General features: G+C 42.8%; 1 protein-coding gene across 3 annotated transcripts in view; it reads left to right on the forward strand.

Moving 5' to 3' along the window:
- cyth1a (cytohesin 1a) overlaps positions 1-3,448 on the forward strand; it is a 36,885-nt gene extending 33,437 nt beyond the window's left edge. For 2 of the 3 annotated variants that reach the window (XM_083676825.1, XM_083676826.1), the window contains exons 10-13: positions 157-233; positions 381-449; positions 775-929; positions 1,103-3,448. In XM_083676825.1, the coding sequence (XP_083532951.1) occupies positions 157-233; positions 381-449; positions 775-929; positions 1,103-1,181 (380 nt within the window). In that variant the 3' untranslated portion in view covers positions 1,182-3,448. Of the gene's footprint in view, positions 1-154; positions 234-380; positions 450-774; positions 930-1,102 lie in introns of all 3 variants that reach the window. The other variant, XM_083676827.1, reaches the window with a different exon arrangement.
- Positions 3,449-13,266: the final 9,818 nt, after the last annotated feature.

Genomic DNA, 13,266 nt, shown 5'->3' on the forward strand with positions numbered 1-13,266 from the left:
TGGGTGTCTTCTAAAGCCGTCATGTGTCTTGTCTGTCTGTCCCGTTCATCCGTCTGTCTGCCTGTCTGCTGCTCGGTCCTGCGCTGCTCGGTGCTCCACCCCCCCCTCCCTTCTTTCACCACTGAGTCTGTCTAACACTGGGTGTCTGTTTATCAGGGGGACGCGTCAAAACCTGGAAGAGAAGATGGTTCATCCTCACAGACAACTGTCTCTATTACTTTGAGTACACCACTGTAAGTACAGCCCCCGGAACTAAATCTATGGTCCTCTGTGATATGTGATAAGGATACGCATCCAGAAGTAGGCTAGCTTGTCCCACAGCAACCAGTACTCTTAACAGTCTCTTCATTTTTATGGTATGCATTTGTCTCCTCATGTAGGATAAGGAGCCCAGAGGAATCATCCCCCTGGAGAACCTGAGTATCCGGGAGGTGGAGGACAAGAAGCCTGTAAGAACAGCACTCTCTCCTGGAACAATAGCATAACACACAGGACACATATGCTACCTTCTATCATGATGAATCTCTTACACCAGATACACTATCCCCTTTACTCACTCCTTCAGAATACCCCCCCTCCCTTTTTTTTTTTAGGAATTACACACTCTAATTCCATGAATAACGGGCACATCCACTCACTTCTTCTTCAGACAAGCAAAGGAATAAGGGGGGGGAAGCACTACAGTGTCCATACAGTTCAGTGGTAGTCTAGCCCTCTGTCTCCCCCTGGTGGTCCGGCTCCTGTCCTGACCCCCAGCGTGTCTCCTCTCTGTAGAACTGCTTTGAGCTCTTCATCCCCGACAACAAGGACCAGGTGATCAAGGCCTGTAAGACGGAGGCGGACGGACGAGTGGTGGAGGGCAACCACACCTTCTACCGTATCTCTGCCCCTACCACCGAGGAGAAGGACGAATGGATGAACAGCATCAAGTGAGTGTGCAGCTTTGCCGTTTATTTTCTGATGTATAGACACACCATTGCATTTGTGGCTGCCACTCTTATAAGAGCATAGACTTTTCCATGAAGGCTATGAAAGGTACAAAATGCCCCTGTTTTGTGTCTTGACTTGTTTCTCTGTTCCCTCTCTCCTGCTAATCTCACAGAGCTGCTATCAGCAGGGATCCTTTCTACGAGATGCTGGCTGCCAGGAAGAAGAAGGTGTCGTCCATGAAGAGGCACTAGAGCTGCTCAGATTCCCCCGTTGCACTTGAGAGACTGGGCTGTGGGAACCTGCTCACCCTCAGTAGAGTGGACTTTGTGCTTTCAGGGCGGGCCAGACCGGGCCAGGGTCTCCCTCTGGCCTCTGGAGGGGTTCTCTGGGATAGCTCTAGCTTTGGGACTCTACTCTACAGGCTACTGGAAAGTGAGCATGCTGGGTTTCTACCGAACCAGGGGCCAAAGCCTCCTCCCTGACTGAATGTTCATTTTTTCAGCTCTATAATGGGTGTATCTTGGGGGGGGGTCTATCTCTATCTCTGTGTGTGAACCCCCCCTCAAAGAGACCCCTTTTTCATGCTTTACCACACACACACACACACACACACACACACACACATACACACACACCATCTAAATTCAGCAGGTCTGACCGAGTGTGGCATCCCAACCAAAATATTCTTACTAGCTTTTTGGAAAGAAAAGTGAGATCTTTTCTTGTGTGCTTTAATACCTTTGGGCAATATGTGTCTATTTTTACAGCGTAAACTGTATTTTCCAGTCTCAAGTCTTGTTTTTGTTTTGATTTTTGTAAAGATCTTTTGAGAACGTCTGAGGGGATATGGGTAAAAATTGCCAACTGTTTGTGATTTTGTAAAAGTGGAAAAAATTACTTTTGGAAGTCTTTAAGTCAAAGTTGCCTCTCAGGAGATTGTTACTAGGTTGTGGAACTGTTTGTATCAAGATGCACTCAGGCCCTGTCCAAACTGTCACTCAACAACCATGTCAAGAGTCTAAGCTCTGTTTGTATCAAAGTTGAACTTTGTTGTTAATGTGTAACCCCAGCGGTTTGGACGTACAATTTTGGTTGTGCAAATCTGTAGAACACGGTTGTGTGGTTTGGACAGGGTCTTAGTGTGGGAAAGTGCTCCCACTGTTCATTTCCTGTAGGGCCTGGATGTCTATTCTGGGGTCTGAACGACCAGTGAGAGTCTGTCAATGCAGGGCTCTGTTCAGGGGCTTACAGGGGGTTTAAGAGTCTGGAAACTGAGCTATTGTCCTCATCTGCCCATCTCTCTCTCTCTCTCTCTCTCTCTCTCTCTCTCTCTCTCTCTCTCTTTCTCTCTCTCTCTCTCTCTCTCTCTCTCTCTCTTTCTCTCTTGCGCTCTCTCGCCCTTTGTCTTTTTCTCTCTCGTACACACAAACACAGGAGAATCTGATGATCAGGAAAAGAAAAGTTCTCTCACTGTTATTCCTTGTCTGCCCGACACTCAATGAAATGTGACCTGTCATGCTGCTGGATAGCTAATTCACAAAGACAGTCTTTCTCAGTCATGCTGCTTTACACCTCTCCGCCTCGACGACGTTGCCCTCACCTCTCTTTACCCAGTAGGATAGGCCTAACCTCTGAACTGCCTTTTTACCTAGAGATATGAAATGCTAGAAAAATCCAGATTTCATTTTTAAAACCCTCCTCCCCAAAAAGCATTGTTTATGCCTTGGAAAAGCTCTCTTTTTAAAAACTAGCTAAAGCCTAATTTTCTGACTTGGTGAAACAGTTCTTTATGCATAAGTCAAACAACAATGTTATTGTTGTGGGGTGATTTAAGGCAGTTCAAGTGGATTGTCTCTCCTCGGACTTCTTCACAGAGCTCTTGAGGATAAGTGTCTGTCTGATTTGGAACAACACATATCTACTCATTAGGAATGTACTCCACGCTCCACAGTGGGAGAGACCATTGGCTCGGAGTAAGAGGGCTCAGATATGTGGAGGGTTCAAATCTGTGAGTGCCACAGAAGTGACAGATCTTTTGTTCACCCGGATATTTTTCATCAAAGTAGAATTGTACATGTTACAATTGCCACCAAGGTAATGAAAATGCAGCTGTATTTGTGCATAAAGCCATGTCCTCTCTGATGTCATCAGTGCCTGCTGTTGTTCATAAAGCTCTCCTAGCCTGTTTGTTGTCATGTTTGTTTCCTCTCCCCATCTCAGTGCACTGACTAGAGAGAAAAGTAAATGCAAATCAAACAATCATAATTCTAGACAGTATTGGTTTATTTATCAAGGTTGTATATACTTAAATGTATAGTGGGTGTTTGTCTTCATTTTGTATGTCATTTTGAGTTTATGTAGCGGTATCTTCTTCTTCTTATAATTATTATTATTATTATTATTATTATTATTATTAGCAGAGTGCCATTTTTCTTTTTTTGTTCCATAGTGTTTGATTTGAGGTTGCTATCAAGCTGTGTAATCAAGCTGAAATAAAATAAAGACAAACTCGTCACAACTTCTGAGTGAGTGTCTTTCTTGCATTCAAGGATAGTTATGTTTTATTTATGTTTGATCCCACAACATAACAACAATGTTGTTGCCACTTTGTGATAACTTGCCCAAATCATTGGTCTATATAATATCTAGGCCCATCCCTCATCAAGGGTCAAAACACAGGATAATCAGACTGTTTTCCTAAACCTACCCACTAGATGGCAGTGCACTATAACACTAGACTTTTTGCTGTAGGCCAGTAGTAGAATTCTAACCCAAAAATACAACTAACTAAAAATAATACCTTACACTTGATGGCAGTCTTTAACAATGAAATTCTGCAGTAACTGGAGACCACAATAAATATCCATAAAGTTGTATCATTGCCCTTTTACAGCACCATAATCCTTGATACAATTTCATAAGGTAATATTGAAAGCCCTCCACAGCTGCAGACTGGGAAACTGAGAAATATCAATATTTACAAGTAATCATGTATCATATCAAATTATGCCTGGAAATGCAATCAATAAGAAATGATTCTTCTCAATGGAATGGAGGATGCTGGAAACAGCAATGAATGAATATACTGTGGATAAGTAGAAATATCAACTGACAGTTGATATAGCTACAATCCATTGTTAACCTATACACCCTCGGGTTCAAGTTCAAGTCACACAAGTGTCTGTGCATAAGTGTTTTATGTAAAGTGTTTTAAACGCTTTACCTAACCGATGGTATGACATGACATAGCATGATTCAGCAAGTAAGAGCTAAGATATAGGCCAATGTTTAACACCATAATACATAACCATACCAGACGACTCTTCCTCCATTGACAAAGAGAAATGAGGGCCTCATAGTTAAATGATAACCTCTCAGTTCCACATTAGTTGTCTCCCATACAACTTCTCATCAAACCAACCTATAAAATAATATAATATACATTTCAAAATGATTAAACCCAAACTTATTTTGAAAACTGTCAAGTCAACATCTGTGTGCGGTTTATCTTTCTCAAAATGGGCCAGGTGCCTTTTTAAATGCCAGATGTATTGCTTTCTTTAATTATATTCACACAATTCAACTCACAAATTGTTTTATTGCTGGTGTAAAACAAGAACATAATGACATTTTCGAGAAATGCAAAGTGACAAAGGGAGTTGACCTTGCCTTATGGGAAATGAGAGGCATGTTGCCACAGACAGTGAGAGAATTAAAGAGAGAGAGGGTTGGCTGGTAAAGCGGGAGGTTCATCTTTGTTTTTGTAATTCTACCCTGTTATTCTCTTCTCACATTGCTTTTCAGCTGAAACAATGTAGGGTTTTAAAGAGGCATTGTGAGCCATTCTTTAGTTGTGAGATAGTGTGCTCTGTGCACTGCACATGAGAGGGAACACAACCTAAAGAGAACAATGTGAGGATGAAGCCTCTGTGATCGGGACAGAGGTCAGTAAGGAACATGGAACAATGAGAGGGGATGAACACAGAACACTAAGATCCAGAAAGAAGAACTACTCCCCTGGGGTAGCTGGCATACCCAAACGGTGGCACTGATACACAAAGGAAACATGACAGGAATGCCATGCCATGCCATGGCCATACTACCCCACCATGCCCTGTGGTCCTCCTCTTTGGCGCGGGGCCAGTAGGCCTGTGACTGAGCTGAGAGGTCTGTGTTGTGGTTGTGCTGATGAAGGGAAAACAGAAACAGCTCAGGCATGCTGCAGATCTCTCAGGGCCAGCGGGATCCTCCATCTGAGTCTCCTCCTCCTAAGTGGAGACATGTGAGGCCAGTCAGGCTCCAATTAGGCCCAGGCCATTTCCCAGAAGTGCAGAGGCCTCCCCCTGCCTCTCGGCCCACCGCGGCAGGATAGGGGCGCACTCCCACGGTGCCTGGGCCTGACCTCCACCGGCACTGAGAAATGCTGCACTTACAGGAGACCTACTGTGTCCACTCCCACCACTGCGGGCACTGACACAAAAGCAATTACACACACACACAGACACAGACACACACACACACACACACACACACACACACACACACACACACACACACACACACACACACACACACACACACACACACACACACACACACACAGATACACACATACATACACACATACACAGATACACACATACCACTGCAGAGACTCACAATTGCAGACTCCCTCCTTGCTTTCAAGAGACTATTTTTCAGTTTCAACCGTAAACTGAAGTAACCTTGGCGAGGTATGAGAGTGTGCTTTGAACTCGAGTTGAGTGTTTGAGTTAAGGCAAGCTGCTGCTCATATGAGGTCGTCAATGTGCTGGAACACAGTCAGTGCAGACCACAAGTCCCAGCAGCTATCAGACCTACAGGAACACCAGTCACTGTGGTGTTCCCATAATCGGGCTGATAAAACAACCTCACCACGTAGACAGGCTGGAGCCCCTCGCTCAAACTCACCATGCAGACAATGACAAACTCAGCATGTTTCCATGATATTGTAGGTAACATGATCATGAGTAATACAAAAATCCAGAGAAAAGATATGCCATTTTAACAATGTAAGTATTGCATAGATAAAGTTGCAGAGAATCATAAACAAACGTACAGTATATACAAAGGCTTGAGCTGGTGTGTTGACAGCTGTTTTTGTGTTTTATAGTATCCCCTTGAATCCTGTTCAAATCCCTACAGGAATGCTGCGCTCCTCTGATGGACACTTCAGGGCAGGATTTCTGAGAAAGGGAGTTAAGGAACAGAACAGGCACAACAACAATTGCATGCTCTCACACAGACACACACACACACACACACACACACACACACACACAGACACACAGACACACACACACACACACACACACACACAGACACAGACAGACACACACACACACACACACACACACACACACACACACACACTATAGACAAGTCTCAAGTGTAAACAAGTTGTTGAGAAGAGGGACACGGGGCCAACAGGACAAACAATAATAAACTAACAGCAAAACAAATATTGGTTTTTCATACAGGAAGAACATTTTCTTTATATTGACATAGTAAAAAAAATTAAAAATGCTGCATTCACTATCAAACACATCTCATTTACTTGGCTTATGCTCTCTGTGAATCTTTTTTCAAAACACATCCATATTCTGCAGCACAAGTACAGTTTAACTGTGACTCTGTGTCTACAGTATCACAGGTCTAACTAATCAAAACCATGATAAGACCCTAGAATTAAAAGAGTTTATTTTAGTTTTGGGAAATAGATGCAGATTAGATAATGGCTACTTTTTAGGGTATGGAGTTAGATTTTTTTGTTAGGGTATAATGATTCTTATCTGCTAAAAACCCCATTTCAGAACAACACACTGATTGAAATATGACACAATTTAGGAAGTAAACAACTTGTAAGAACATAGCTCTTGGCCAGCAGCCACCAGTTGAAATGACACCTTGAAATGACACCTGAAAGTCCCATAAACCAAGAAAAGGCGAGGAAGTGTCTCCATGTTTACGACCTCGTCTCAGAAACAAACACAACAACCCACTAAACAATGTTCTTTGATATTGTCAGTTACAAATCTACTGTTTGAGTCCAAATCTGTTAAGGTCAAGTAATTGTTTGTCCTATGCCTTAATGAGCCTTTCCCAGTATTTGTTGTCATATGACATGGTAATTATATTGAATAGAGAGACAGGCATCATTGTCTAAGGCTACATTCATAGATTTACCAGGAAAGGAAAGCTGAAGTTCTCTCTTAGGGAAATGAGTAAACAGCAGCAGAACTTGTTCTTCTGAAAGCCAGTTTGAACAGAACAAAAAGTTCACAGTTGTTTGTCCCATAAGGCATGTGAGTGTGGGATTTTCTGCAGATTCATTGAAGTGCCGCACTCATTCTGGGAAGCAGTCATCAGTTTTTCTAATGCAGTAACACAGTGATCTGTTCTTCAGTTGTTCTATCGGTGTAACACAGTGTTTAACATAGGGGCAGTTTTGTAATTGCTCTAATCTACAGTACAGTAGATCTAATGGGATTTGTACATTAGTAGGGTAGGTCAATGCTGAACATATGATAGCAACATGTCATCAAAAATCTAGATGAGCATTACTGGCACAGAGACAAGGATGGACAAAAACACCAGAGGGATTTCTGGGATGAGCCAAGCAGGTTGTTTGTTTCCATATGTTGGAGAATTAGAACAGACTGTACACTTCTTCCAGGAGCGTTAGCTCGCGACCGGGAACAGAGGGAAAAGAGGCAGGGGCTTTGGACCCGCGCCAGAAGAATTTCCTGTCTGCAGGGAGCGCCCAGTAAGGAGGCGACAAAAGGAAATGCCATCGAGGGGGAAAGGCCTCAGCGCTTCCCTCTGATCACTGATCCAGGATCAACTGACACAAGCCCCCCCAACCTTTTAACAGCCTCTCTGTGAGAGAGGTGCATACCAATAGAAGATCAGAATATAGATTTGACTGATGTTATGGTGGAGGGACTGAAGGGAGGCTTACTGTACAACCAGGCCACAGACAGCAACCCCTCTGTTGGGGACACTGTGCTACTATTTGCAAAGGTTACTGACCCCAAGTGTAGGAGGGAGGGAATTACACAGTTTTTTTCTAAATGCTTAAATACTAACAGTGATACTTGAAGCACTATCTCTGAAACCATTAACCAATGCATTAGCCAATGCATTTACCAAGTGTGCCAAACTGAATACACATTCTCTGCTTTACACTCAGTTTGTAATTTTATAACACACTTCTAGCAAAACTGTAAACATAGGTCTCTACATTGCTACACTATTTTGCCAATTGCCTTTCCACATTGATACATGTGAAAACACTTTTAGATGAGTTCACTCACAAATCAGAGCTGGAGCACTAGAAATAGGCCACAAGTAAACATTTGGTTTGGACAACAATGGAGGCCAATATTGGACAGAGAGTAAAAGGGGTGAGAACTAGAGAAGGAGGAGGAGAAGGAAGAGGTGATCATCATGAACAGGTGTTCATCACACTCAATACCCCATACTCTCTGTTCTTCAATCCAACTGAAGAATTCTTCAATGCATGGCGTTGGAATGTGTATGATTGCCAGCCACACCAATGCCTAACCCTTCTACAGGCAATGGAGGAGGCTTGTGGAGACATCGATCAGGGGTCATGCCAGGCCTGGGTACGGCACTCCAGGTGATACTTTCCACACTGCCTAGCTCAAGACAACATCGCATGTGATGTGGATGAAGTCTTATGGCCAGACCCACAAAAAAGGCGAGATTTAGCCTAATTTTTTTCTGTTCTTTTTTTCTAGCACAAATGTTTTTGTTTTCTTCTACTGCTATTTTGTTGTTTGAGGAGTGTTAGAACATTTTGAGAAGAAAAAAAAAACGTTTTCCCTTTATTTGTATTGATAGTGTGTTATGTTCGGAATACACATCCATTTACATTTACATTCATGGCATTTAGCATTTAGCAGACGACTTTTCCAAAGCGACTTACAACAAATACATTTGTTCAAGTAAGTGAGTCATCTATCCATTAGTTATCATAAGATAGTATAGATAGAAAATAGAAAATAATCAATGCTCAGACCAGGGGCCATAAGCAGTCACAATGTTAGAAGAAAGATTTTTTTTTTTTGTACAGGGGGGTAGTGGGGGTGAAGAGGTCTTTAGGTCTTTAGGAGGGACCGTTAAGATGTAGCCTGAAGAGATGGGTCTTCAATCTACGGCAGAAGATTGGTAGTGACTCTGCACATCCATACTTTACACATTTGGATACCCTTGTGTATGTGTGTTTACTACATGTATGACAAAACTTTATTGCAAACTGCTACGCCCTGCACACAGAAAAAGAAAAAGCCACAAGTGTTTTTCATTTATACTATCAGTACGTAGTTGGTGCTTCGTGTGTTATTGAAATGATGGTTTGTGTGTACTGTATTGACGCAAAAACACAATTTTTAAAAAGAGTTTGAAGAGTTTTACAAGAATTGTTTTGCTGGTTTGGTGTAAGGTTTTGCGGTTAGTGTCTAGAGTTTTGCAAAAATAGCCAATAGTTTTAAATATAGTGCCTAAGCAATCAGAAAAAACTGTAATGCAGGACTGAGAACGTCTCTATGCATTCCTCACTCTGGGTAACCACCACACAAAGAAGCCAGTGCAAAATAAAAACAAGTAAATCAAAGGTTACTGACAGGTATGGGAGGTTAGGAATTCTATGAAAGTATGGGTAAATGGCCAATATACACATGCACACACACACACCACACACACACTCACGCGCACATACACACGCACACACACACACACACACACACTCAACAGCAGGCGTGTTGTTAAGCAGATCCCTCTCTTAACAGTTGTGATGTGGTCTGGTGTGTGTTGAGGGATCACTTGAACGGGAAATGAAGCGAAAAAGGAAAACTGAGTGAAGCTCAAAAACAATGTACTGTAGTTTGAATACATACAGCAGACACACACTACTCTCACACACAGCTGCATGGATAACAGCCTCTCAAGAACATGCTGATAAAGGCTGCATTCCAAGACCCCTGAGGGGTCAGGACCATTTACGGCCAATTTCCCAACAAGTGCAATCCCAAACTTAAAACCTGGGTACAGTGGATATGTATTCTACCAAGTATCGTAGCTATCCCTTCTTCATTTACTTATGTTTTCTACTGTCTCAGCAAAGCCATTTAGTGTTTACTGCTGAGCTACCAATAAACATTAAACAGTTCATCTATTTGGCCCAGCAGTTGGGGACAGAATGTCGTGTGATTTTTCTCTGGAATACTGTGGATTCCTCTTGGTGTTCCTGACCAGAACCACGCGCTGACAGCAGTATGGCCCATAATGACTTCAGGGGAAAAGGGCAGGACTGTTAAGAAGCACCCGGTATAGCTTTTACTGGAAGGTGCCCCATTTAGAGAATTACATGTCACGCTTGGCAACTACTGGCAGAATCAACAGTGTAAAATAAATAGAGTTAAAAAATAGTCATGGAAAAAAGGGGACCCCCCCCCCCGATGCAGCACTCTTCAAGGTGCTCAATGAGAATGAATGGTCCCACACTGTTTCTATCTGTCGAAATCTGGGAGTTTAAGGATTTTCAATGAAAAGTGCAGGTAAATGACCAATATACACATCAGGGGAGGCTGGTGGAGGTAGAAATTGGAGGACGGGCGCAATTGAAACGGAATCAGGAATGGTATCTGCATATATCTGCATTCGGTTCCATGCATACCAATGAGCCTGTCACACGTGTGTATGCAGTTACAACACACACACATGCACACACACACACACACACACACACACACACACACACACACACACACACACACACACACACCATACCTCATCAGTTGTGATGGGGGGGGGGGGGGGGGGTAGCTCAGTGTAGCTCAAAGACAACATACTGTACTGTAGGCTGAGTACACACAGGAGACACACAGTACTCTCACAGTACTCGCTGATCAATCCTGCCTCCAAGGACCCCAGATGTTACACAGCACTCTTCCAGGTGCTCAATGAGAATGAATGGTCCCACTCTGATTCTAAGACTGTGCCTCGAGCCATGGTTAGTTTCATACCTGATCAGCCTCTCAGATTCTCTAAATGGGGTCATTCACATGTGCTCTCATTTACTGCTACAATATAACTCTGAGGGATCAAAGAGCTTCTCTGAATGAGGAGCTCTTCCTAGAGTAGGTAATGGGGAAAGAGCCATGTGTTCACACACACATCTGTGGCTGAGTCAATCCCTCTAGACATCAAGGACTGTGTAGCAAGAGGTGACTTATCATGAAGAGATAGTGGACATTCCCCTGCAGTTACAACAGTGTCCCTCAGCCTCTGTGGTGGAACATGTAGAGATGGCCCAGTCCTCTGCAGGCAAGTCAGCACAGTATTGTAGCTCCTGCCTGACCAACTGTAACGGTGTGTGAACCTCTCTCACATACACACTAAATCCACTCGGAAATGTCAGACACTGTTTACTGGCACGGCTCAGGATCAGGTTACTACTACCGTGTTATAGATGGCTGTGTTTATGGCTGTGTGTGTGAGTGTGTGTGTGTGTGTGTGTGTGTGTGTGTGTGTGTGTGTGTGTGTGTGCGTGTGCGTGTGCGTGTGCGTGTGCGTGTGTGTGTGTGTGTGTGTCTGTGTGTGTGTGTGTGTGTCTACAAAGGCTATTCAGTTAACCGACACAGCATCTCTCAGGCAAATAACCTTTGCTATTACGGTGCAGACAGATTATTTACCATCTGCCTGATGACATCAGATGGCTATTTCTGGGGATTGTGGGAACCAAAGTCCATTTTGAAGATTCTGATTATGTCATTGGCTCCTCCAGTTCTCCATCTCCCGACGCTCGATACCGATAAACAGATGGTGGCGGCAGTAGCAGACCAGCTGAGGAAGGCGGGCAGGATCAAATTCATAGTTTTATCTGAAATGATCCAGTCAGAGTTCCTGATGCTGCAGTTGATCATGTTCTAGACATAATTCATATCTGTGAACCAAGTGGATGCACATCATTTCACTATGACAGAGATATTAAAGCAAGCATCAACTCTAATACTTCTTGCATTCGTCTTTTAAAGCATAAACTCTAATCTTACGGTTGGCCCTACTCTGATTATTGAATATCATTGGTAAATTAAAGTAGAGCAATAGATACTTTAAAGTGTTAAAATGACCATTTTAATTAATATTCCATGATAATTATGTATGTAAATCCAGTAAGAAGTATATAATGTCTCTGATTATGATATTAACATAATGCAAATAAAATCAGATTTTCTTGCCATTTGAAGTTCACTTGAGAGGGGCAGAGAATGCTTAGTGTAGGGGGGGGGGGGAATATGACACATTAGTGGCACAGCCTTATACGTTAATTCTATTCTATCTTTAACTGCTTCCTCAAAACAATGACTGTCCAATGAATTTGACCTATGCAGTGACAGCTTGCAAAAAAAACAAGACATTCCATTGTCCATTTTCACAACCTCAATCCAAAAGAACATTATTTATCTCACATGTCAGCTTTGTATGATGTGGAAAATGCTACAAAATTCCAGTTCAAGTCACTTGAGAGGTGATTTTCTCAATCTAGTCTCACAAATAGCCAGATAACCTCTTTACTCATCATCACATGCTGAAGTGAAACACAGTCCTTCCCTTTTGGTATCTGGATCACAGGACCTCCCGGCTTACACCTAAACACAAAAGGATTCTCTATTCCCCTATTATCTCAACTTGGGCCATGCCAGGAACAAACCTTACGGGAAGTTACCCAAACACAAATAGGTTTCTCCATAGTCACATCCAATCCTTTCTCTGTATCAAACAAGATAAACAAACCTTTCACTACTTTACCTCCAAGTATGCCACTGGCAATGGAACAATAGTATGGAGGGACTTGAAAAGAACAAACAATGACCATAGTGGAAATGTCTGCCCATCTAAGAGTACCACCTGGTACATTGCCAAGCACATTGGCTAAAAGGTGAAACACTGATGCCCAAATGACGTCACAGTACAAAGAGATCGGGTCACCTGCTCATGGCATAGACCTTAAATGCTATAAATAAACACTGATTACAATACACAGGGATCATTTGCCTTGCAGCTTGACTCAAGTTAAACATTGGTTTATGACTTGTCAGGAAAGACAACATACAGTACATGGGACATTACAAAGAACAAAGCTGGCAGGTGAACATTGAGGATATACCAATAGTGATTTATGTGATTATTAATGTCTCCCATCATTTCTCTCTCAGGCTGCTGATCTTGGCTGGTCTTCTACAACGATGATGGCAGAGAAAGCTATAAACA

Source organism: Argentina silus (assembly GCF_951799395.1).
Source record: "Argentina silus genome assembly, chromosome: 9".
Lineage (NCBI taxonomy): Eukaryota > Metazoa > Chordata > Actinopteri > Argentiniformes > Argentinidae > Argentina > Argentina silus.